This window comes from Actinia tenebrosa, unplaced genomic scaffold (genome assembly GCF_029948245.1).
Source record: "Actinia tenebrosa isolate PJP-AT-01 unplaced genomic scaffold, QUT_ActTen_1.0 PGA_scaffold6__47_contigs__length_16458017, whole genome shotgun sequence".
NCBI lineage: Eukaryota > Metazoa > Cnidaria > Anthozoa > Actiniaria > Actiniidae > Actinia > Actinia tenebrosa.
This window is the reverse complement of record NW_028292583.1, coordinates 9,118,780-9,145,117: the sequence shown is the minus strand read 5'-3', so window position 1 is coordinate 9,145,117 and position 26,338 is coordinate 9,118,780. Positions and strand designations below refer to the sequence as shown.

The 26,338-nt window shown below is 37.1% G+C and overlaps 3 protein-coding genes across 3 annotated transcripts; 1 reads left to right on the top strand and 2 right to left on the bottom strand.

The window, feature by feature from the left end:
- Window positions 1-1,306: 1,306 nt before the first annotated feature.
- LOC148905993 (uncharacterized) lies at window positions 1,307-3,631 on the bottom strand. The gene has a single exon (XM_089038962.1). The coding sequence runs from the start codon at window positions 3,629-3,631 to the stop codon at window positions 1,307-1,309; it is 2,325 nt and encodes a 774-aa protein (XP_088895088.1).
- A 547-nt stretch (window positions 3,632-4,178) lies between these two features.
- On the bottom strand, window positions 4,179-5,952 carry LOC148905992 (uncharacterized). Its single transcript, XM_089039219.1, has 2 exons — window positions 5,589-5,952; window positions 4,179-4,776 (listed from the first exon to the last, which is right to left on the bottom strand). The coding sequence occupies exons 1-2, from the start codon at window positions 5,796-5,798 to the stop codon at window positions 4,258-4,260; spliced, it is 729 nt and encodes a 242-aa protein (XP_088895345.1). The 5' UTR covers window positions 5,799-5,952; the 3' UTR covers window positions 4,179-4,257.
- Window positions 5,953-8,240: 2,288 nt separating this feature from the next.
- On the top strand, window positions 8,241-25,486 carry LOC116300296 (serine--tRNA ligase, cytoplasmic). Its single transcript, XM_031709133.2, has 10 exons — window positions 8,241-8,468; window positions 8,548-8,618; window positions 10,076-10,159; window positions 13,461-13,619; window positions 15,939-16,079; window positions 17,037-17,192; window positions 20,234-20,446; window positions 21,822-21,951; window positions 22,343-22,500; window positions 23,944-25,486. Exons 1-10 carry the CDS (start codon window positions 8,333-8,335, stop codon window positions 24,226-24,228), a joined length of 1,533 nt encoding a protein of 510 aa, XP_031564993.2. The 5' UTR covers window positions 8,241-8,332; the 3' UTR covers window positions 24,229-25,486.
- Window positions 25,487-26,338: the final 852 nt, after the last annotated feature.

The window sequence follows — 26,338 nt, the reverse complement described above, 5'->3', positions numbered from 1 at the left end:
TCTATACGTTTCGCCGGTATCAATAGGCAAATTCGCTAGTCTTGCTGCCGCTCCCGCTGGATTGATCACCTGTTTTAATTTTATGTAATGCAAAGCGGTCTTGCTACTTTCTTCATGATTTCATGAAGGCTTATACCCTCTAAGGCCAAAGAAACCGCTGCACCACTGCGAAAACTATACAAGGTGAGCTGTTTCCCCGAGAGCCGGCCAGTCAACAGTGAGGTGTAAAACTTAAGGCGCGCTTGGGCCGCGGTAGGCTCCAAACAATATGGACTGACCATATTTTCCTTAGTTATCGACCGAAAAAGGAAACCCGGAGCTAGATTTACCCGTAAGAGGCTGGAAATGTCAAAGTAGACCTCTAAACCTCGTACCGGGCAAAGAAACTTGTTCGATCCTCTTTTAAAAGCAAACACATTTGAATCACCTGATCTCAATGATTTAGTCCAAACATGGTTTAGAAGGAAGCCTGAGTTATCCGGAAAACGGAGCACATCCGAAACCTTTAACTGAAGTAGATCCGCTGCCCTATCACCCGCAAAAAATAGCGACTTAAATAAAGCTTGATCTCTAGCATACATAAATAATTGAATTGCCGACAGAGTAGAACTATTATTAAGTACATGTTCTATGTATTCTGAAATTACTGCCAAGTCATTTACTAGGATAGGCTCTGCCTGACGTCGCGTGACCCTGGCTTTGAGTTGTTCCTCCCTCACATCGGCTAAATAGGCCTTCACCGAGCGACAAGCAGCGGGGTTTCCTACCCCAAGGAGGGAGTGCCACTCCGAACCCCTACCATTCTCAGAAAATATTGCACGGAGTTTTCCTATCAACGAATCAATCGTTCCATAGGCAAGACGCGTTGGGCAAGAACAGGTCACACCACGACAGACTAAAGCCGGACACTCTGACTTATGTACTTTTGTCCTTCCAGCACGATCTTTCCATATGAGGAACTCTATCACATCATCAGGTATAGCAGAAGCCAAAGTCTTTTGCGATGCCCGGCTACCCAAAAACTGGCTAAATTCGCACTCCAACGCTGATTTTTGCTTGGTATATCTTGACGAGTCCCGCTGGTTCTTAAGTTCCTGACGTCGTGCCACTATCAGCTCTTCATCAATCGTTAATTTTTCCCCGAGCCGTCGCACCGAGGTGTTTAGGGATGGCCTCTGATAACCACACTGTTGGCAAAACCTGAAGCTTTCATCATTAGGGTAGTTACACCGCGGACACGCCACTGCAGGAGTAAACAACTTGGGCACCCTTGGCAATTCCTAAGCACGTCAATGAAATACGACAATCAGAAGCGCGTTATCCGCAACACCCACATTGTAGCTGGACATGGTATGGGGCTGTAACCCGACTTAGACGGAGCTAGCAGGACATGACTATCTCCCTTTTCTCCTAGACACAATCTCCCTGAACAGCGCGCCATTAGCTCCGGCCACCAATACGGGTGAGGAGTGAGCGCTGGGACGATTATAGAAAAAGGCCTCTTAAAGTTAGTCAACAATCGAAGTACAGGGCCTATCAGGTTAAAAGGAGGAAAGACATACGGATTCATCATGTTTGGTGCAGCATGCAGGTCTTGGGCAAATAGGTTTACACCCCTCGACATAGGGCTTGGGGCTGGTGAAAAATGGGGTAGAGGAATGTTGTTCTTGCCTCTCACTACATTAGAATCTAATGCCATTAGATCAAAGGAGTGGCCCGTCTTACCCCCAAACTCATCATCCACTTGCGCAAACGACTCTAGGGACAACTTTGTGTCGCTCCGCGACAACCTTCGGGAGGGGGCATCCGCTTTGTTAGAACAAGACTGGATAAACTGCAAGTTGAGATGAATATTTCGTGAAGAAACTTCCCAAAACAGCTGCTTCGTGACTCTGACTAATTCGAGAGAGGTTTTACCCCCTTGAGACTTCCACGCTCCAATCATAACCTGACTATCAACAAGAGCGTCCACCCTAGAATTACAAATGTCATCGGGGAAAGCTCTTATAGCGTACACCAGTGCCTTCATCTCCTTGGCAGAAATGTTGAGCGTCTTGTCATTGACGTCCCAATAATCTCCAAAAGAGATGTCTCCGCACCCACGGTGAATGACACAACCCCAGCCATATCCGGAGGCATCCGTGGACAGAGAGAAGGTATGGTGTTTTTCGTCCCTCCAAGGAATGAATTCATCCCAGTTGTCAAGAAAGCGCCAATAAGACACTTCCTCTCTCTGAATCTCGTTCAAGATGACTGCATCCTTCCCCGCACGCTCGGGCCGAGCTTTACTGATCTCTCTGATAAACAGCTTTGCTGCTGGAACTGCCAATGACAAGGAAATGCATTTGCCTTGGAAACGCTGAAGCGTTTTTAGTGGTATGGGCTGTTTACCAGTGAGAATGAGTTCCCTTAACGCGGCAAAAGACTCCTTCTTGCGTTGTGGTATCAGGAATGACTGCTTCTCAGAGTCGACAATAAGGCCCAGGTATTCTAATGAAGTTGTAGGAACGAGAACAGACTTCTTTATACCAATTGTATAGCCCAATGCTATCAGCACGGACAGCACCACATAGAGGGCAGCCTCTGCTGCTTCGTAACGAAAAACTTTCTCACGCTCTTGTGGCAACTTAGCCCACCGACCGGTCGCAGTAATGAGCTCACCATTCAACCGATCATCTATGTACAACGAGCAAGGGACCCCTTGCGATCTCAAAAACCCTGTTGCTGCCAGACCGATGGTGTGATATATGTAGGGGGAGATTTTCCATCCAAAGGGTAGCGTTGTGCATACAAACCATAAGCCCCCAAATGAGAAGCCTAAATACGTTTGGGAGTTATCTGTGACCATCACGTGGTCATAGCCGGACTTGTCGTCACACTTTGTAATAAACGACGACTTGTAAACATACCGGGGAACATCCGCTAGACGATCTAATGAGAAGGGAGCATCTTTCATCCAGAGGTTCAGGAACCTCGCGTCCAGACAAAGCCGAGGTTTCGATGGCTCAACTATCAATGGCATCACCAGGTGCGGTGGGTCATCCGAACCCACCTCTCCCCATACTCTAAATGCACCAGATGTGAGACGCCCAAGTATCTCAGCGGAGATGAACTCTGAAAACTCTTTACAGGATGAGTGATTCGCAAACATCTTGCGCGGGGGTAATTCTGTCTTGTACCTCGACCCTTTGAAGGATCCCGAAAATGGCTGAGAAAATTTGAGGATGTCCACCTTGTTTTTTATCCACTCCTCAATTCGCTCCTTTTGTGGATGTTCTTGGAGCAGTTCCGCCCAAGCTTGAACATTTTGATGAATAGCCCTGACTGAGAAATTTTTGGGGTCCCTAAGTTTGAGAGTATATAGATCCGGGACCACACCCGTTGAAATTACTTCTCTCCAGTAAACTGGAGTCTTTTCTCGCCCCTCCTGACCGGGAACGCCGTCGATATCCACCCACGATCGATTCACTTGGAATTGTCTTGGCTCGATTGCTTTTGCCATTCTACGGAATTCCCACCACTTGTCAACATCAACTGAAGGCTCGAACTTCCTCTTATGTCCCGTTGTCTGGGGAAAAACCGGTTCAAACCAGGATTCAAACACAGACAAGTGGATAAAGCCAAGACACATCGAAATAAGACAAGATATTTATTGACGCGATAGGATACCGACGGGTTCCCGATCAGGAGAGAGCAACTTCAACACGCCTGTACAGGTCGTCTGGTGGTTGGCCGTAGTGGACACCCAGCAGGAGTTGTTCCCCCCGATATGGAAGACCTAAAACAGTAAGTATCCACCTCTCTAAAGACAAGACGTATGCCCGACATGCACGTCATAATTTATTTTTATTTTTTTTTTTTTTTCCTTCGCATATCACACATCGGATTCCCTTTATTATTGATTGCATCCGGAGTATTTATAAGATGTCGGCCTGTTAAGTAGTATCTCCACTACAATTCCTACACGTCTTGGACGAGTTAAGCTTTCAAAAAAAAGCCAAGAGAAACCCCAAAATCACACAATAAACAATATGAACTATAAATTGATTCAATCTTAAATATCTGTTTAAGAATAATCCCAAATTAAAACAAATTAATTGTTAACGTTTTAATCATGCAAACCAATTCATATCAATCAGCTAGTCTATGGTCTAGAGTCAATCCCCACAAATACAAAATAAACCAATCATCTCATTTATTTCAAGTTCTAGACTCAGTTAGTCACCACACATTTGCTTATACAATTCCCTGATCTGTCTATCTATTTTCTCTTGATGCATTGGCCCTTGGTGCCCTCCTGGCCTGGTTGCGTCGCTCTGGGCAAGCCCCCTGGTAATGACCATACCTATGGCACCAATAACACTGGACATTCGCACGGCCAGACCGTCCTGGAGTATTTCTAACATAAGGGCCCGGGCGGGACGTCCCAGGGTTCGAGGCCTTTGACGCTTTGTCCACCTTTGCAATCATCTCCATAACCTTCTCTTGATCTTTATCTCCCAAGAGTACATCAAGATATTTTTTGAATTGGTCCAGGGGCACGGTCACCTTCTCCCTCATGGTTTGAAGGCAAGCCTCAAAGAAACCCTTCCTGGTATGCTTTGTCTCTCTGGCCACTAGTTTCAAGTCGAGGAGGAGGTCCAGTGCCTTGTCTTTCGTGAAGACGGACGATTTCACAAAATGTCGAATTTCCTCTACTAAGGAGTCCACTGTTGCCTTCTGTGAATCTTCCAACACTTTTATTCTTCTCAACACTTGATCAAGTCCCAGCTCAACCTTCACATGAAAATTAATACCGAACGCTAAGCGGTGTGTCAACATAATGTTCAAACATGAACCAAGCATGTACATGTTTAAAACAATGCGATGATTGTTTGCTCATTAGGCAGCATTCGAAACCACATGGCGATCTACAAATGTCACGGGTAAACAATTTCAAGCCTCACAGGCACTATTTCCACTATCGCGCGTACACAATCTTTTAAGGGTCACAGAAAATATTATTAAAGTTCCACAGGCAATATCTCAAGCCTCACAGGCAATGCTCAAGTCGCACAGGCAATGCTCAAGTCTCACAGCTTATATTTCAAGCCTCACAGGCAACATTTCAAGCCTCACAGGCAATATTTCAAACCTCACAGGCCAGGCAATATTATTCAAGCCTCACAGGCAATATATTAGTCAAGCCTCACAGGCAATATATTAGTCAAGCCTCACAGACAATATTTCGAGCCTCACAGGCAATATTTGTCAAGCCCCACAGGCAATATTTTGAGCCTCACAGGTAATATTTCAAGCCTCACAGGCAATATTTGAAGCTTCACCAGCCAGGCAATATTATTTAAGCCTCACAGACATTACACATCCTTAACTGAAATACACCAGTTCATAAAGTTTATAGTGAATATGAAAACAAAATACAACAACAGCCGGAAAGATTAAACTTGGCACCAACGGTGATACCAGAATGCAAATTACGCGACTAGAAAACTTCGAACTAATATACGAAGCACACTAACTTAAAACTTCAGACCCAACGCTACGAACGACTAGGAACATAAACAACGCACTAGCGAAAGGAATATTACCTGAGGCGCTGCTTCCTGGACGTCAGGAGCAGCGGCATCTTGAGCGGGGTTTTGTGCTCCATCCTGCACAGCAGCATTCCGGTCCGCACCTTCGGGAGGATTTTGAGCAGCATTTTGAGCCGCATTTTGAAGCGGCGGCACATCTTCTACTGGGTTTAACACTCGAACAACTTCTTCTTGAGGTGGAACAACCGGAGCTTGTTCGGCCATATCACAGGAAGACGGGTTTGAAATACCAAATACTATAACAAAGACGATGTTTGACCGGCTGCCTCGAGTAGAGTGACACTATAGGACCACGTGAAGGGCTTTTATTATCTCATTTGCATAATCCCCGGGGACTCAAATTAGCAATGCAAATTGAGTTTGCATAGGACATGTTTTAGCGGCTATTTACACCACAGGTCACACACCAACATTTGACAGAGGGGATTAACCTTGTCAACCCAAGAAAGGCGATGCAATCAAAACCTTGTTCTGAAAATAGTTCACAGCCTCATTAATTCAAAACACAATTAACTTTTTTCTAATCTTACTTGAACAAGGGGTCTTATCATGTTCATTTATACATTTCTTACAAATACCGGGTTGGGGTTTTTGTCATTCTGAAGAAGGGAAAAATAAGTAAATAAAAAAGTCGGCCTATTCTTAATTCTTGTAGCGGTAATACGATTCGTTGCTACTACGTGTACCGCCGTGTCGTGAATTTATATATTTCCAAAACAATATATAGCGGTTGATAAAGTATCAACCCATCAAAATGGCGATTACACAAGGATTTTAGAAAATAAGCCCCCTCTCATTTGTTCCTAAATTCATTTTTGCAGTCAGTAACAATCTTGGGGGAGGAGTGGGGTGGTCTGTGGCCGGCCTGGCTCCACCGGCTCCGGAAAATTGTGGGGGAGGGGTGGTAGCATGACTCCGCCGGCTCCTCGCTCCTCATGGCGTAGAACCCTCACCCTTTCTTTTGTTTCTAAATTCATTTTTGCAGTCAGTAACAATTGTGGGGGAGGAGTGGGACCTGGCTTCGGTTGCTCCAGAAATCGTTGGGGAGGGGTGGTAGCCTGGCTCCGCCGGCTCCTCGCTCCTCATGGCGTAGAACTCTCATTTCATATCTACTAGTATTGTTAACCTGTGGGAAGAAGTGGTACAAACCTACTATTATACCTTATCAAATTATCGCCGTATTAATGAATGATGTTTGCTCTTCAAACAATTTGAACGACAGGAAAGAATTTGTAACCCTGTCGCGAAACGAATCTTCTTTAACACCTTTGTCCTTTAGCCCTCGCTCAACACTTTCAAAGATATCGCTGGTTGTTGAAGTTTCTTTGCTCCAGGATGAAAATCCAACATTACTGATAGTGCTGGGTACAGTCGATGTTCTCGTCTCAAAACTTTCACTTGGTTCAGCTTTATTTAATACAGGGGGTACGACGCCGTTATAACACTTGTTGTCAGTGGCGATAGAATGCAACCGTAAGTACAGCGATGGCAACCGCAATCGCTAACTTTCCTTTCCAGCGCCATATTTTAGTCATAATCTACCTCCACAAAAAAATATTCATTCCTTTTTCGAGAAGCTTAAGTTCTCAAGCTTATTAGATTTTGAGATTCAATCGTTTACCAGTTTTCATCTGTTTTTGTGTGTATAAAAGGTACGCGGAAATCACGAACTACAAAAGTTTTCGAAAAAAAGTTTACATGCATCAGTTAAACTTGACAAGAGGCTGAGACAAAATAAAAAATAAATACAAAATGCAATGCAAAATGCAAAATAAAAATTTTCTTTGTCAGTAAGTTGGTTTTTGTAAATGTTTTTGAATGTTTTTTTAGCTTTTTAAAGTGAAAGACAAGGTCTTTTTACAAATAGACACTTGTGTATATGTACACATAGACACTTTGTATATGGAGTCGTATATGGACACTGCAAAAAATCAACTTTTTTTATGCTTTTCATTTTAGAAGTCCTAAATGTGAATGAAAGTATGTTACTGTAATAACTGAATTATCAGTTTATACACGTTTTGAGCTTCAACAATTCAAAACCCTCAAACACATGGAAAAAATAGATTTTGTAGGAATTTTTGTTCGACTATTTGTCGTAACTTTATATGTCATTCAATATTTAAACAAATTATCTATAGAAATATGTAAAACTATTGAATTTTTAAAAGTCCTCTTTTTTTTGGCGATAGGACCCCGCGATAGGAGGCGAACGTCGGAGCTGCTTTTTCTTCAACGAAAAACTTACGATAGTCGATAAAAAACAATCGAATTTGTCGTAATATGCTCTCCTTTTAATATTTCAATGATAAATTAGAAGATATAAAATAAGAAAATAAAAACAATTAACCAATCAGCGCGCGAAAAATTTGTAAGTTATTGTAAAAAATCGATTTGCACAAATAAAGATTGTAATTGTTATTGTAGTTGTTGTTCTTGTAGCAAGCCGTTGCCGTAATGTAATCATAAAAATAAAATATAAATCAAACTTAGTACAATAGATAAATTTTCTGAAAACATCACCAATTATAGATTACACCATAGTTATACTGCAGAGATACTGCAGTATTAACTATGATTACACAGGGGCCCCAGTCCCAATATAGATTAATCTCCTGCCCAGTCCACATTGTGGTTACTCGGTCATGCACAGGGTGTTCTTTCACAGGTTGCATCAGCTTCGTGTTCTCAAATATTCCTCTTTAATTCGACGTTTCTTTGCTACTACATCAGCTAAGATGGTACTGGACCTTGATCTGTTTAGGGTAGATAAAGGGGGCAACCCGGATAAAATACGGGAGAACCAAAGTAAACGGTATTCCGACGCGACTTTAGTCGATCAAGTCGTAGAAGCCGATTCTCAATGGAGAAAAAGTAAGTTTGCTTAACGCTTCCACACTTCCTCACTTCCACTTTAACCATTTTTCAACTAATATTGAATTGTATCTTGTAGTACGATTTTCTTTGGACAACTGGAATAAACTGCGAAACCTCTGCAGCAAGCAAATTGGTGAGAAAATGAAGGTAATGGAATACTAACCTATTATTATTTACCGGCAAAATTTGAGCTTGTCTGCACGTGTACACATTGGTTTGAAAGAAAAAATAAGAAACTTAAAAATATCATAGAGAATAAACCTTTCGTTCAAGTTTTGTTTCAGAAGCTGCCTGCATTAAAGAATACCACAAAATGATAAAAAAACCACAATACAAATTCCATACCAATAAACTTGAGATTTTTAGTAGATTACGATCAAATCTTAGCATAACCTTCCATCATTTGTTGTCTTTGTTGGAAGGGCAACTATCTCCAGTCCCTAAAGAATGTGTATTTCCATTCATTATTGATGGGTTGCAAGCATTCCCAAGAGAGTTAAAAGACAAAAACATGGCGGCGTGGGTAGATGAGAAGATTTAGGGAGGCTCTAATTCATTTCATTCATATGAGTCTTTTTCTTTTTCATTTCTGTTAAATTTCAATTAAGAATTCTAGACTGTAATCTTATCTTTAAATTTGCTGAATAATTTAAGCATTAAAGAGTTCAACTTTCAATTCAACTATTCCATTTTTTTGTCAAAACAGAGTAAACAAAATTAAACTTTAAAAAAAAATTCATTTGTGTGCTTCTTTGTGCTTGCACATGTGAATTTTTATGGAAAGCATGGGTGGCGTAGTGGTGAGAGCGCTCATCAATCCGGCTCGGGTTTGATTCTTGGACTTTTCATATATGGGTAGAGTTATTTGTTGGTTCTCTATCTCCTGTGCTTCGAGGGTTTTTCACCGGGTTCTCCAGTTTTCCTCCCTCAGCAATGAAAATTGGGCCTAGATGAAAATTACTCTGTTTAATACTCCAGTTTTGAATTCTCTTTGCTCAGCCTTAGTCTCTGCTCATGGCATTTTAATTGACTTGTATTGTTCTGTATTACATACATTCCTTACTATACAATGGACCTTGATAAAAGGAAAGAACACGTGAGCAAAGATGAACTTGAAGTAGGAGTATGCTAGTTACCCTACCAAATTGTGTAGTTGTTTTTAGCAGTGGAAGTGAAATGAAATGAAAAAGGAGAGGGTTGACAGTAATCTACCTAAGACAAAACTGCCTCATGGAAACTCATGGATATCCTTTAAATCCTACTTGCATCAATTTTGAAATATTCTGTGCTTTGCATATCCACAAGTTCAAAAGTAGGGGATTAGGGGTTAAGCTCCCTAAACTATTTAGTAGCTATAGGGGGAGAAGGGGCTCCCTCTTGTCTCTGTCCCTTGTCTCTGTCCATTATTCTTAATATAATGATGTAATTAATTTTGGTTAATTTAGAATAAAATTGATGTACAACAGTGCAAAACTTCAAATAAGTAAAAGCTGTCTTTCTGTCTGTCCGTCCGTCTGTTTAAGATATGGTCAGTGATTTCTACTTGATTTATTTGAATAACTTGTTTGAATATATTAAGTGATATAATACATCTTATCCACCAGAACAAAGAACCAGTTGGAGATGATGATACACTTCCAAAAGAGATTTTAGACAAACTTGAGTCTCTTACTCCTGATGAAATGCAGGTATTAACAACTGACTTTTCATTGATAAGAGAAATGGTGCTTTTCATATTTTGGTAGTGACATTTTTAATCTGCCCCAGGTCAAGGTCATTAGGACCAAACTCTAGTACTCTCACCTATAATTCGAAGGAAATGTTTGGCAGATGAATGACATACAGACTATCTAGACTATAGTTCCACCATTCTTTTTAAGATATATATTATTATGTATTTTCATGTAATTTCACAACATTTTAGTATTTTATTTTTGCATGACTTCAAAACTGCTGGGTTTTATCAATTAAGGTATTAGGATACGTTTACGACCACTTAAATAATGCGCTGGCTTTATAGTATAACACAAACAAAGTATACATTTTCTGAAAGCTGAATAAATATAGTTTATGAAGAAATTTTCAAAATACGATTTTTTTAATATTGTTGTTCACATTATTGTCCTCAAAGTGAAATTTGATGTAAGCTATGTTTGCGAAAAATGGCTTAACATACTCAGGAGATAATAAGCTCAAAAAGTGTGTCCCAGATTTTTGATATCTTTTTCTATCTCTCGCTATTTTTGATCAAAGTTCAGTGATTGCTTTTGGAGTGTTGTTTAGAGTAAAAGGCGTCATAACTTTGGAAAGAAATTAAATTTCAAAATTCGGAGACACCCTTTTTTGGATCATGAGTTACTTAATATAAACTCTCCAAATTTTAGAAAAAAATTTTTTCGAGCAATTTGTCAATTTTTGTATCCTAATACCTTAAGACCTTATTTTTCAAGATGTTACATTGAGTTTCATGTTACTTTGTATAAGAATGAAGTTAAGTATTGCTAAACCCCAACACAATTTTGAAGCCATGCATGTGTTAACTGATTTAATACAGAAATTGTATCAATGTGTTCAAAACTTTTGAAATTAATTCCTTTTAAGTAAGAGTGCTCAGATTTGAGTTGTAACTTGCTGCATTTGTTAAAGATTCTCTGGTTTAGCTTTTGAATTACATATAGTTCGTTAACCTTTAAGGTAACAAGATGAACAAAACAAATTATTTTTAACCAAGAGAACCCTGCAAATAAGGTTGACAGTAACCTTAAAGGGCCACTTGGACGAAAATCGCTCCAAAATTAAAACTCTTTCATTCGAGCTGGAACTTTGCTGAAATAATCTAGGATACATTAAGAACCACCCACTGGAATATCTTTCTGATATTCGAAAGGAAAGGGCCAAAATTTTACGATTTATTTTCGTCCGCCATTAATTTCTTTGAATCACAGAATTCGACTCAAGAAGACTGGCACGAGTACTTATGACGTCATTTACTCAACCCAAACCAAAACATTGGTGGGTAATGTATGTGCCATGTTCGTAAAACTCGGTTTATTTGGTTTATTCAGAAAATATATAATGTTTCATTCGGTTTCCTAACTACTATATGACCAAACAATGTCTAGGCGCTGAAATTTTTCAGTTTCAATAATACTGACGATCATAATTCGAAAATTTCAATACATCTCGGCAAGCCAAGAATCACAACAAAGTAGGACACATGGACGAGATTCTAGCGGTTCCATCGCGCGAAGTGACTGAGATATTCGGAATTCGAATCATTTTAAGGATAACAATTTTTCAAGGTATATTTACATACAAGGGCAAAGAACAACCCCACAATTTGGGTCCGCGAGACATCCGACACAATGAAAGAAAAACCTACGAGCTGAGTGACAGACGCTGCTGTCACGCGAGTAATAAATAAGAAACCTTTGACATGTTCTATTACAAAGATGATATTAGATAATCGTATGTTTGTACCTATTCAATGCATAATAAACATTTTGAAGCAAATAATGACCGTTCTGTAGTAAATCAGCTAGGAGAATTACGAGATCACATTCTAAATTATTCGGCACATAGATCTAAGTATATTGTCACAAATCTTTATATCACAACGCAGAATTCAAAAGGCAATCGGTTGTTTTCATAACATCAATCACTATTAGATTACATTGAAACTTCAAATTTAAGATCTTTATATCATGGACAGTAGGTAGCAAATACAAATAATGAAATGAACGTAAGGAATTTTTATGAAAACCTCTTCCTAAGCATTGCTTCTTCTTCTAGTTCGGCTTCATCTTCATACATTATAATTTATGGTTCTAACTCTTCAGGATTGACAAAGCGAGCGTCCAAAGGAGTTTCCATCATATTTGAAGAGGTATCAAAGGTTTAAAAAAAGTCTGTTTAGAGATTCTTTTCACGATAACGCGTTTAAAACATCAAATAAACTTCAGGTAATTTAACAAGAAATGTATAGTCAAAACGACGCTAACATGACAGTGTTGAGTAAATGACGTCACAGCGTAAAACTGCTGTACATAATGACTCGTTGGCCGTGACACAAAGAAATTAATGGCGGACGAAAATAAATCGTAAAATTTTGGCCCTTCCCTTTCGAATATTAGAAAGATATTTCAGTGAGAGGTTCTTAATGTGTTCAAGATTATTTCAGCAAAGTTCCAGCTCGAATGAAAGAGTTTTAATTTTGGAACAATTTTCGTCCAAGTGGCCCTTTAAGAGAAAATTTAACATGGTGTTAACTCTGCCCTGTTGCCCTGAAATTAAGCCTTTTCCTTGTCATCCAGCGCTCAGCACGGAATAGAATAGATATAACTAAATTGAGTTTCAAGAAAATCAAAACATTGTAATTTGTACAAAATCTGATTGCAATTTCTTAAATAGAAATAATAATACAAAAATGCTTTTATAGTGCACTATATGTAGTCTCGGTGTGCTTTACACATAAAATGAAATTGAAAAATACATGAACATAAAATAAACAGTCATAGTGTTAGTGTTCTTATTTGGGAAAAAGGTAGGTCTTTAGCTTAGTTTAAGATGTTGCCAGGTAAACTGGTTCTTGATATCTTCAGAAAGAGTGTTCCAAAGACGTGGAGCAGCATACTCAAAGCTTTGATCACCATAAGACGAGGTTTGTGATGATGGAATCTTCAATAAGTTCTTAGCTGAAGAACGAAGTGATCAAGAAGGTGTATACTGTGTCAACAGTCCAGAAAGATATGTTGGTGACAAACCATTAAGCACATTATATGTGAGCAGTAGGATCTTGTACTGGATACTGAGAACAAAAGCACAGGATATTGACCTTGAGGCTAATTGAAAATGTCACTGGGAGAATATGAAAAGATTATTCATGAATACTTATTTGTTTACCATGAATACTTTATGAAACATAGAATTGAGCAGTCTATAGATGCTAATAAAGTCCTAATACATGCTTATTAAAAAATCTTTTAACAGAAATTAACAGTCAGTCAAATCAAAAATGTTCGCACATTAGTGGATAAAGGAATGGAGACTTGTAATAATGAAGTGACAAGACTAGAAAAACAACGCAAAGAAATGCTGTTTGAAGTTGGCAACCTCCTTCATGAATCTGTCCATATAAGCAACGATGAGGTAATGATCTATTTATAGGATATCTAGTCTTTTCGCACACAGGTTATTTTGCACACACATTTTCGCCAATGTATAAAATTGTTTGTAATATATTATAAGTGCAAATAAGATATAAACAGTGTCATATGTATCAAAGGTCATAACTGCACATGTAATATGAAAATGAGCTAGGAAAAGAATTTAACAGTCTGATAATGTTTTGAAGTTCATCTACGTTGTATCTGTCATTTTTGCTACATGTACAGTATTTACAAGCGTAAAACATGAACTCAATATCAATAATTAACTTAACTGAAACCCAAAGAGGAACACAAAATGAAAACCAAGTATTATGGAAGAATAATAATGTGGTTAATATATAAAAATACAGTATTGGTGGCAATCCATGAGTTAAAAATGATTGATACACAGGGTTTCATAGCGTTAGTGGCAGCATTACATGTTTACAAAAACAATGCTGAAACTCGATGTAGAATTGCTTAGTCAGTTATCAAGGCCATCATTTGCTTTTCTTTTTGAAGCATCACATATGTTAAAGTAAAGAAATCAAGAAATCACTTAGTTGATTTGCCAAAGGGTTTTTTCTTTGTAGAAAAAAAAAATGAAGCAACCATAGCAACATAATGCTGAATTTGTAAGCAAAACCTGAAATGGCAAGCATCATTACTAGTAATTTACAAGCAGTATTACATGTTGATTAACCATACCAACACTAGATTATTATCATTGCTGACTCAATAAGGCTGAAGGTCAGCTTCCAGCATTTTGGGAGGCGCGCTCTGACTGGTCAATCTAAGGGAAAGGAATGTGTGGCTAGTTTGAGCAGACGTTTGTGGGGAGGGAAAGGAACGAGCCGACACTAAAAACTGTCTGCACAGCAGGCTAGCCGATGTCGGGCTATGAGAACACTAAATCAGAAGCGAGTCTGTCAGTAAAGTGAAATCACACCGAGTTGTACCGTCAGGTCACATTCTATTGTGCTAAGCGTCATGCTTCTCCTAACACTTCTCTCTTGTTCTGCTTTATAACTGCACACAGCATGTGCGTGCGTTTTCTATTTTTCAGTAAAACTAGCCAAATTGCACAGAGGTCAGATAGATATTCTTCATGCTGGACATTGTCAAATCAATGTTCTTTTTGACAAATGACCGTGGAGATTACTCCAAATTTTTGTCTATTTAACAGTTATATGGACTTTAAGCTACTATTCGAAAATACAGATAGAACTACTACTTCTAATGTCAAGAGAAATACAGTTTGAAAGTCTAGGAAGACTGACTGTAAATGCATGTGAACCATATGATTTAAGATTGTATATAGGCTTTAGTTAGTAAAACTTAGGGGAAGATCAAAATAGCAGCTTTTCATATTTGTGCACCCCCCTGGGGAAAATCCTGGATATGACTCCGTAAAATGTTCTACAATATTATTATGTGTTGTTTCACAGGGAGCCCAATTTAGATTAAAGTGAATGGTGAAAATAAAATTGGAAAAATTAAATAATTAATTATTTTTAAAATTCAAGATCAAGATAATGTCCTCTGTAATGTGAAAGTGCAAAAAAATCAATGAAAAATACATTATCTTGATCTTGAATTTAAAAAATAATTAATTATTTAATTTTTCCAATTCTATTTTCACCATTCACTTTAATCTAAATTGGGCTCCCTGTGGTTATTTATTTGACGAATTCATCAATAAATACATTTACCCCAACTTCTGCACGTGTAGGGCTGTAGCAAGGTCAAAAATATTGGGGAAGCTCTCAGGCTCTTGAGCCACACCCATGCATATATATTGAAAGACAGCCAAACGTTCATTTGCACCGCAAAATAAACGAAACCTCACCAATTTAATAAAATCAACGGCAATTAGGTGGCTGAAGGGGTTGCACTTAAATGGCATTATTTAAATCTAGTAGTATTCTGTATACTTTATTATGTAGTTCCAGAAATCATCCATACCCACCCCACAGAGGAATTTGGAATTTCTGAAGAGTAGGGGGTCAGAGAAAGAACAAAAATTACAGAGTTTGTATGGAAGAAAATTTGAATTTTCAGGGGGTAGGGGGGTGTTTTAAAAAAATTCCTCCGTGAGGGGGGTATGGATAATTTTTGAAACTACGCATTTTAAATATTGGCTAAAGCAGTTGAAAAGTTATTAGGGGCGGGAGGCCCCTTCACCTGTCCCCTTGCTATGGCCCTGACATGTAGTAAAAACATAGGAATGTACACACAAAATCTAATAATGGTTTTTAATGATTTCAAAAATCAGTTATGAACTGTGTGCACTTATTTATCTATTTTTTGTTTATTATAGGATGAAAATCCAGTAGAAAAAACTTTTGGGAACTCTGATGTACGTAAGAAGTATTCTCATGTCGATCTTGCATTAATGATAGATGGAGTAGATACAGACAGAGGTGCTGCTGTTGCTGGAGGAAGGGGCTATTTTCTTAAGGTATGAGTATTGAGTTTTATAAGTTTTTTTGACACCAAAAGAGTCAGACACTTGAAAATCTGTGCTGGCTTGTAGCATAGTAGTCACACAAAGTTTTTTTTGGGAAAATTAGATCTTCCTCATTTTACTGGCAAATAGTAGTATGCTGTACTCAGCCTCCCACTACAAACAGTAATCCTTAGAAATCTGCATTTTCCAAGGACGCAGCATTGGGACAATCTTTGAAATACATTCATAAAGGGTTTGTAAAACTACAGTAGATAAAACACAAGAACAACCCAGTTGCCTTGTCAACTGACTTTTGGCCATGGGTCTTTCGATATCCTACTGTTATTCCATCAACAATCCATTGTCACCTGGTCATTTCATAGCTGACAGTTTGTAAAGAAAGGAAACTACCTACGTCAATAAATGGTCATTACAGTGCGGCTACTAGAAGCTGGGTCATTTACAAAACAAACCAATCAAAATGTAGAATGAAAAAATAATGCATTTGCCAACATCATTTCCTTGTATAAAAAAGATAAAAAGATATGTTGAATGGCAATATTGTTTTCTGCTGGTTTCTGATTGTTGGCTCCACTACCCAAAGTTGGGATACATTGTTTTGATACTATATTTTGATTGGTCATTGCTATGGAAATGGCCTCAAATATCTAAACAAGCAGTCTATTATTAATGTCCACATTGTATCTTCTGCTGTGTGTTTTAGATGATACTTTGGCACTGTTTGCACCAAGAATGGATAGCACTCTATGTTGGATAAATCCTTATCCAGTGGATACAAACATAGATAACAACATTACTTTATCCAGGGAATAAGGATTTGTTCAACAGATAGTGCTATCCATTCTTCATGCTGCTGCCACCAGTTATAAATTGTTATACACTGTTACCAGCTTTTAATTGGAACTTTGATTTGAACTAACTTGTACTGTTACATGAATTTTTTTCTAGGGGCCTCTGGTATTTCTTGAACATGCTTTGATTCAACATGCAACAAGAATGCTGTATGAAAAGGGCTTTGTGCCAATTATGACCCCTTATTTCATGCGCAAAGAAGTTATGCAGGAAGTGGCCCAGCTAAGTCAGTTTGATGAGGAGTTATATAAGGTCAGTAGCCTTCAAATATTTTGAGGCATAGTGCCTCTATATATTGATTCAAAACACCCCGCATTTGTTTTTTTTATTATGTACTTCATATTATACAGTAGGTTTACCCCACATGCACTTCCACTAATTTATTATTTACAACACTCAACACTCAACCCACATGTTGATATTTATGGAAGTGATCTTTATGGAAGTGATCTTTATGGAAAAACCCTTGTGCAAAGAAAACAACACATCTAACAAACTCCACTCACATGATATATTATATAATTATCATATTATTATTGTTATTATGTCATATATTATGAGTGGTGATAACTAGTAGAGTAGCTAGCGTGGACTGCCTCGGTGTTTCTGAATAAAACAGCAGGAACTTGTGGATAAATTGAATCACCATAAAAAGCTTTGTGAAACTGACGTTTCGGACATTAGTCCTTCATCAATTTATCCACAAGTTCCTGCTATATATTATATAGGCTCAGTAGGGAATTGAACTTTTGACCCAGGTGTGAATTACAAAGTGGTGAGAGACAGCAACATGGCATTGTATGGAATACCAGTCTTTTTGATCTGAAGTCTTTTTGATCCAGGTTTTTTTGAACCACCTATATACACTTTCAATCCACATACATACACATTCGATCCAATACAGTTATGAAATGTTTTATAGATGTTTAGTGTTTTCTTTCGGAAATATTACAGAAATGTTAAAGAAATATCACAGAAGTGAACCAATTCAGCAAGTAAACCAACTGAGGGAACCAAGTATCGTGTGTGATATGTGTTAGTATTGCTTAGAAAGTTAAGTTAGCCCCCACTGTCAATTATTCTTGTTCACGTAAAGTCTTCAGCAAGAAAAAATGTTTTCTCCCTTCATGAATATGAAGGCTCCTAGTGAATAAAGTGAAGGAATATCATGAAGAAATCAACAACTTTAGAAGCGAATGATTACTGTTGTGTGACAAGCGTGTATGACAATTAGCGGGGTGTGTTGTTACCGTCTCGTCAATGAAACGGTTAAACCTTCGGTTTGGTAACGACTTATTTTTTGAATTTTGGAATCTTCTTCTGAAACTTTTTTATATCCAAGAAGCTTTAAAATGCTTTTCAAACGAATAAAAATAGAGAAGCATTACAAAAGAATAAAGAGAAGACAGATTATTCATGAATTAAAGGAACAATACATAACACAGCACTGTGGTTATAATAAAGGTGACGAGGTTATGCACTAGTCAAAGTAACCCCTCACCCCCCCCCCCCCCCAACCGGGGACAGGGTGGGGGCAATGTGGGGTATGAGATATGAGATATGATAATAATTTCAGAGATAACGATTTCAGAGATAATAATTTCAGAGATAATAATTTCAGAGATAATAATATCAGAGATAATAATTTCAGAGATAATAATTTCAGAGATAATAATTTCAGAAATAATAATTTCAGAGATAATAATTTCAGAGATAATAATTTCGGAGATAAAACTTATTATATAGTTACCAATGAAATATCAATTTTTCTCTATTTTTACGCTCCCTCGTGAGAGATCTTTTCAACACTCGAAGATAAAATTCGTATCTCCGCGTGCGCACACATGTTATATCCTCTATTTATGCAATTACACTGATCAAGTCTTTGCTTCGTCTCCTTTAGATCGATTCATATGCATTATGAACTCCGTCAAAGCCCCTGTTCGGGGCCATAAAGTCATAACTTGAAACCTTTTTCTTCGAGTCAGTTAAAATTTTATTTCTTTAACTTGTTTACTTTCACGCTTCTTGGTAACTAACTAACTTGTATAAAGGGAATAAAGTATATCTCTCGGGACATTTATTAAACAACTCGTCCTCGCTTTGTTTTTAATATTTCACTTTGAACTTTTTTAATCCCTTGTTCACGAGTTTGTTCATCCCCTATGTTTTGGTAAGTAAAAGTCATTCAATGAATTTTAATTATATCATATGAGCTATATTATCGAGTATCCACTGGCATCCACTCTAAACGAGTATAGTATAGTATGATCTAAATGCAGAACACCCGACAATATATCTCCAATATGAATGACTTTCACTTACCAAAACATAGGGCTATAACGGAGTTCGTAATGCATACATTGATCTAAAGGAGACGAAGCAAAGAGCTGATGTCATTGCATAATAAGTTTTAAATTATTATCTCTGAAATTATTATCTCTGAAATTATTATCTCTGAAATTATTATCTCTGAAATCATTATCTCTGAAATCATTATCTCTCAAATTATCATCTCTGAAATCATTATCTCTGAAATCATTATCTCTCAAATTATTATCTCTGAAATCATTATCTCTCAAATTATTATCTCTGAAATTATCATCTCTGAAATCATTATCTCTGAAATTGTTATCTCTGAAGTCTGAAGTCCCTTCTCGGCTTTCGTAATTATACACTCAACTTAGCCAATGATATTACCACTTCATGTTTAGATACAGTTATTAGATACCTTAAAAAAAGAATTTAAAACAACGTCCTACTATTTAAGTCAGTTGGAAGGCGTTGTTTGAAAAAGTCTGTGGCACTGATGTAATCATCATGCCCAGCCAAACTCATAGTCCAACGCGCATAGTTTCGATTTCTTTTTTGAACATGATAATCTTTTAGTCGGTACTCATGACAACTTTTTTAACTATACTCTTTTACATTTTGCATGTACACAGCATATAGGACTTGTCATATGCTTTATTTATATAAGTGGATTGAAAGTGTATATAGGTGGATCGAAAGTGCAATAGGTGGTTTGAAAAGACCTGGATCAAAAAGACTTTGGATAGAAAACACTGGATACCCTTTGCATGCCACCCAAATTGGTTGATAAACAATCATTTTCAAACTTCACTGACTACTGTAATTATTATATTACAAACAAATAATTCATATTCCCATTTTATATTTCTCATTAGGATTATGATACATTATCTTGACAAAACTTCAGTTAATCATTATTGATTAGCTATATGTGGGTTTATGAAATCTTATCAATAAGCAAAAAAACTGTTTAATGTTAGGTTGTAGGCAAGGGTGCTGATGAGGCTGGTTATGAAGAAAAATATCTAATAGCTACAAGTGAACAGCCAATTGCTGCTTATCATCGTGGTGAGTGGATGGACAAGAATGATTTGCCAAAGAAATATGCTGGATTCTCTTCATGTTTTAGACAAGAAGTTGGCGCTCATGGGCGTGACACCCGTGGTATTTTTAGAGTACATCAGTTTGAAAAAGTAAGATATATTATTTTATTTGTTGAAACATTACAGTGCAGACACATTATACCAGGACCACTAAAAAGCTTTAGCCAATCAGGAGAGAGCACAATCAGTATTATATTGACCTTAGCTAATCACAATATCTCATTCCCACAGTTGTTGATATGTTGTTGATAAGTTTTTCCTTAGATATATATTATAAGATCTAGGCTTCACTACTCTTGATTAGTTTAATTTTGACGACCATGCCATTATTTGAGCCCACAATGCGCACAGAACTAAAACCATTTAAAACTGCAAAAAATCTTCCTAATATTATTTGATTTAGGAACAACACCTTTTGAACTTCAACAGGGTAAAACCCTTAAATTTTGAAGGGGACTTAAATTTTGATTTTCTAAAAGAGAACATAAAAAAAAAACTTGACAAAGTTTGAAACAAATGACATGGGTTCTACACATACTGTCAAGCACAAAACGAATAAAAAAATTAAGTTTCACTATATTTCTCAAACATTTCCCAAATGTTTTCACTCATGCTTGTAAAAAGAGATATAATGAAGGAAAATGTCAATTAAGCTTTATTACCATTGATGTTTTGAATTACTTTCATAGGAGGTTTTTTTATTGCTCCTTTTCCTCTCAACAATTGTTAATACACTTGTGTTCAATCGTGAATATCTCAAAAATGACTTAGGGACACAGATTTAAAATCAGCCATAAATTTGGGTTTAAGAAATCGTGATTCCAATACATTTTTATGGATTTTTCTATAGTAGGCAGCCACCTCAGGTTGTTTTCTTTGCTTTCAATCTACAGTATGTAGTAATTGGTTAACTTTCTTCAAGGGGTCCAGACTAGTGTGTCTGCACAATAATTCCAGATAGTTATTAGTTTTTGATTTAATAAATGTCCCCTGGTTGGCTTAGTTTGCCAGGCACTGTTCTGATGCATAAATGAGTGATCAGGGGGTCAAGCCCCTGAAGGTTTCACCTTTGTTATTAAAAAAACATTTTCTAAAAGGTTACAGGGTTGGTACAGGTCATGGAAATCGTGGAAAGGCATGGAATTTTGTATTTTCGTTTTCCAGGCCTGGAAAGTCATGGAATTATGTTCAGGGTCATGGAAAATCACTGAAAACAATGCTATACATTATTCATGTGAACAGTAGAGATGTTGCAATAATTGTTTTTAGTTATTATTTAGATCTTTAGATCTTGGGAAATGCTCAATAGACATGTATTCTCAATCAATCAAATCAATCGATCAAAAACGTTATTTACATTTGAATTTAAATAGCACATAGATGCTAATATTTCCGAGGTCTCCTTTAATTTAGAGACATCTAAGACAGATTACCACAAATTCATAGTTGGGTCTTGTCTTGACAGGTTGAGCAGTTTGTGATTTGTTCCCCTCATGACAACATTTCATGGGAAATGTTTGATAGTATGGTCAAGAATGCTGAAGAATTTACACAATCTCTTGGTATTCCCTACAGAGTTGTCAATATTGTTTCTGGTAGGTTAAGTCTTGTTATCAGGCTATTAGTTTGGAAAACCATAGCATACTTTTATTTAAAGAAATATGTATTATTCTTATGTATATTCAACAACAGAAGTAAGAGAAGTTTAAGCATAATTAGGATTTTATTCTTGTAATTTTGAGAAGTTATTAATGTTTTGAATATAAGCATAAATGAAGCTGCATCCTCCATCAACCCTCTGCTATCAATGAATAATTCATTTGGTGCCTTTGTTGGCAAAGAAAGACAGTAGTTTGTCAAACAGTCTGGTACTCCTTTAAAAATATGCAAATACTATTTAAAACTGACCATATATGACTGTTAGTGGTAATTTATTTTATCAATCATAGCTGTACAACAATAACTGGTTTTATTTGGACACTTTAGGAGCACTCAATAATGCTGCAGCTAAGAAGCTTGATCTAGAGGCTTGGTTTCCGGGTAGTGGTGCATTCAGAGAGTTGGTGTCTTGTTCTAACTGTACAGACTATCAAGCCAGACGGTTACAAGTACGCTATGGCCAGACAAAGAAGATGGGAGCAAGTGTGAGTACTTGGAACCAATAATAATTATTGTGATTATATAATGGGTTGGTCTCAATGAAAAATATTTCTGAACACACCAGGGGAAATTGGAAATTTTTTGAGGAATTTAGTTCTCCTCACTCAGAAAAAAAATTGCAGACAAGATTCAAACCCAGCACCCTCTGTGCTAAATTCTTGTGATAATGTTACAGCATTTACCATGTTACAACATTAGTGCATGCCTGTGATCATATGCATATGAAATGAAATGTGCATTAATATATAATCATCGATGAAATGTAATGTTTTGATTTTCAAAGTTGGTACTTTTCACTACTAGTAGGCTATGACTTTTTGCCTAGTAGTAACTTATCCAATCACGACGCACCATTGATGATAGATCACTAGTTGGATTTGACTAATATAATATGTACCCGGGGGGGTACTACCCCCCCAACTTGGGTAGGGGTGTGTACTACCCCCCCAACTTGGGTAGGGGTGTGCCGCCAGGACCTCAAAACCCTGACCCTATCCCAGACCTAAAATTTTGATTTTACATACCCTACCCCAGACTAAAACTAAGAATTATACACCCTATCCCAGACTAAAAGCCGGAAAATACGGTTTTAAGATCGATTGCAATCAATATTTACTAAACATTTTTATTGTTTTTGGTCGGCAGAAAGCATAGCCTATTCACCAGACAAAAACGACCAAATTGTTAACCCTACCCCAGACTAAAATGATACCCTATCCCAGACAAAATGTCAAAAAATGATACCCTGCCCCAGACCCAAAAACCGAAAAACCATACCCTATAGGGCGGCACATACCCGTATAGCAAATATAGGGGAGTACCCTATTGGTGACTAACTATTGGTGACTAACTTTATCGAAAATAAGTATATAGTGTATATATAGCTATTGTAGGGTAAGACTACTGGCCAAATGAGTTTGCATATTGAAATTTGATTATGGAATTCCATTTGAAATTCGCATAGACAGCTGACAGTTCTCATACAGGACGTTATTACCAGATCAATGAATGACAATTTATCAACATTTTGAATATGTTCTAAATTATATTTAGCATTAGTTAGTTAACAAATTGCTCATAGATTTCCATTGTCTCTTATTGAACATAGATAATAACGTCATCAAATGTTTCAGTGTAAAGTTTTGAACATTTGAAGACATTATTATCTATGTTCAATAAGAGGACAGACAATGGAAATCTACGAGTGGTTTTTTTTTACAATAAAATGAATAAAAAAACATCCAAAAATGAGTAAAAAGTTTTGAAGAAAAAGCGGTTTCAAGTGCGCTCTGGCTCTGTGCGCAGCAATTCGTCATGCTATGTGTCTGTCCTCTCATTGATCATAGCTGTCAGCCAATCACTTTGTGAGAATATGCTGTTATTGTAAAAACTTAAATTGATTTAATGCTGTTCACTTGTTCTTTCAGACTGAGTATGTGCACATGCTGAATGCTACAATGTGTGCTGTTTCACGTGTTATTTGTGCCATACTTGAAAACTTCCAGGAAGAGGAAGGGATAGCTATCCCAAAAGCCCTTCATCCTTACCTTCCCCAGGACCTGCATTTCATGAAATTTGTGAAACCTGCTCCTATAGATGAGAAACCAGAAGCAAAGAAACACAAAAAGAAAGGGAAATCTAAAGTGGCAAATGCTGCTAATGAGTCAGGCTGTCTTGACACTAAAATGCAATCTTTAAATGTGGAAAAGTAATGCTTTGTGATGACATAGACTTGCTCTAAATTAAATTAGATTTGAGTCCGACTTTCATGAATTTTATGATAGAAAATCTAAGATGAATAAAAGATGTTTCAGTGGCTTTGAAATAGGTTTTTGTGGTCTGAGTGCAACACTTGACACAATAATAGATTGCCTAATTTGTTTTTTTCTGAGGTTGAGGAAAAAACTTTCTGCTTTGCAGTGCATTGTGTGACTGTTTGAGGGGTCATGTTCCAATGGTGTCTATTTCGTCTCCTAAAACAATCCTACAATGCACTGCAATACCAACTCGACCAGGTTTTTCTCCTCAACCTTGCAATGGCTAATTCAAGAGGACTTTCATAATGCTATTTTCTAAGATTAAACCAAAGCTGGATTATATCTTGTAGCTATTTGTAGTTTTGATAACCAAACATGAATTAGCATTTTCATTTGAAAAACTGTGCCAGAAGACTAGAAAAAAGAAAAGATAATGCAACATAAAACAAAAAAAAAGGTTCTGGGAGTGCTTTATTCTGCCTCCGATACCATCATTCAGTCATGCCTGGTTTTTCCACTTGACAAACTTCTATCAATCTTGGGAAGTTGATAAAATTTGACATGAACTTAGCTATATTATGGGCAGATCAGCAAATTTTAATATGGGCAATATGGGCCTTATCACGTGGCAGCCATGTTGGATTGAACAATAGATTCCACCAGAGAGCGCTTGAGAATTAATTTATGCTGGGCAACAGTGGCATAACCAGGGATCTTGCAGGGGAGGTGCATAGGCAATGATTTGCAGAACCAAAAAAAAAAAAAACCAGAATGCTACAATATGCAGATGGAAAGTGGTCTTCATTTAATCAAAGGAGAAAAAGGAGATAGATGAGTGGACTCTAAGCTTTCATGGGGGGTGCACATGCACCCTGTGTTCCCACTTGGTTATGGCCCTGGAAAACAAAGGTTTTTATTTTCATTAGAATAATCATGGCTGCCGTGTGATAAAGGTCCATTCTAGAGTGATTTCACTTGGCATGTGAAACAAAGTTGTATTATTTAGTGACTAACAGTCCAAGTAAAACAAAAACAATGGAATTTTTGTCTACTGTGTTAATGTTGACTATTCTTTCATGAGCAAAGTAAAATCACCATGTTGAAACCAATTGATTCCAAGCTAGGAAAAGCTGTAAAATTCACTGTAAAAATTGAGCATATCTCTGATCTCGCAACCATGAAATTTCTTCCATTAAAATGGGTCTTACTTGCAGGATGTATTGTATTTTGGGTTAGGGTTATTGTATTGCAGGGTATGGTTTAGCTCCAAACTCATTGTTCTCTGCTATTGTTTTCTTGTGTTCATGGTCAGGTGCCCTGCAACACCAAGAGAGCCATTAAAACACCCAGTATTATTTTTTGTTCCGTGCGATATATTGAATTTATAGTGACCTCAACTCCAAATTAGTTTTAAAGTGTATATGACACGAAAACATTTCATCGTTTAAAATGTATAGTTTGTTAGTAATAATAAATACATTGTGACGAAATTTATTTCAAAAGATTATATCTTGAGATATGTGAGAAAATTAAGCCCGATTTGTGACCTCATTTTGTTGACACATACTCTAGATTCGGTAGTAATGCACTAAATTTAAATTATCATAATTCATATAAACTAACAACAAATGGCATATTCTATTCAGCTTCATTCGATAGCTCACATAGTACTCTTTAAATACTGGGATTAACTGAAAAGTGTACTACCTGAAATTAAGATTCTACATTCAAACATATTTCGTGTATTTGCAACTAAATCTGGAGACTTGTGCTAAATTTTCTCGAATTTCTAGAGAAATAACTTTTTGAAACAAATTTAACAGTGATATTCTTATTAATGCCAATAAACTAAATTAAAATTTCACTGGGAAAACTGCTGCAAGAGTAATTGGTTTTCTATTGTCCAGAACCATGAATTGAGTCACACAAATTAAGCATTCCAAAGACGTAGCCTTCCACCTTAAAACCTTTTCTTTTTTGATAAAAAAGTTTTTAAATTAAAGATGAGAATAGAACTGAAGAGGTTTTTTTTACTAAGTTCAATAATACAACCTAATTATTAAAG

Excerpts from the sequence above, each read along its gene's own strand:
- LOC148905993 (XM_089038962.1), bottom strand. The coding sequence starts at position 3,631 with ATGTGTCTTGGCTTTATCCACTTGTCTGTGTTTGAATCCTGGTTTGAA.
- LOC148905992 (XM_089039219.1), bottom strand. The coding sequence starts at position 5,798 with ATGGCCGAACAAGCTCCGGTTGTTCCACCTCAAGAAGAAGTTGTTCGA. Across the intron at positions 4,777-5,588 it reads TCCAGGAAGCAGCGCCTCAG|GTTGAGCTGGGACTTGATCA; the intron begins GTAATATTCCTT and ends TTTCATGTGAAG.
- LOC116300296 (XM_031709133.2), top strand. The coding sequence starts at position 8,333 with ATGGTACTGGACCTTGATCTGTTTAGGGTAGATAAAGGGGGCAACCCG. Across the intron at positions 17,193-20,233 it reads TTGATGAGGAGTTATATAAG|GTTGTAGGCAAGGGTGCTGA; the intron begins GTCAGTAGCCTT and ends GTTTAATGTTAG. Across the intron at positions 20,447-21,821 it reads GAGTACATCAGTTTGAAAAA|GTTGAGCAGTTTGTGATTTG; the intron begins GTAAGATATATT and ends TTGTCTTGACAG.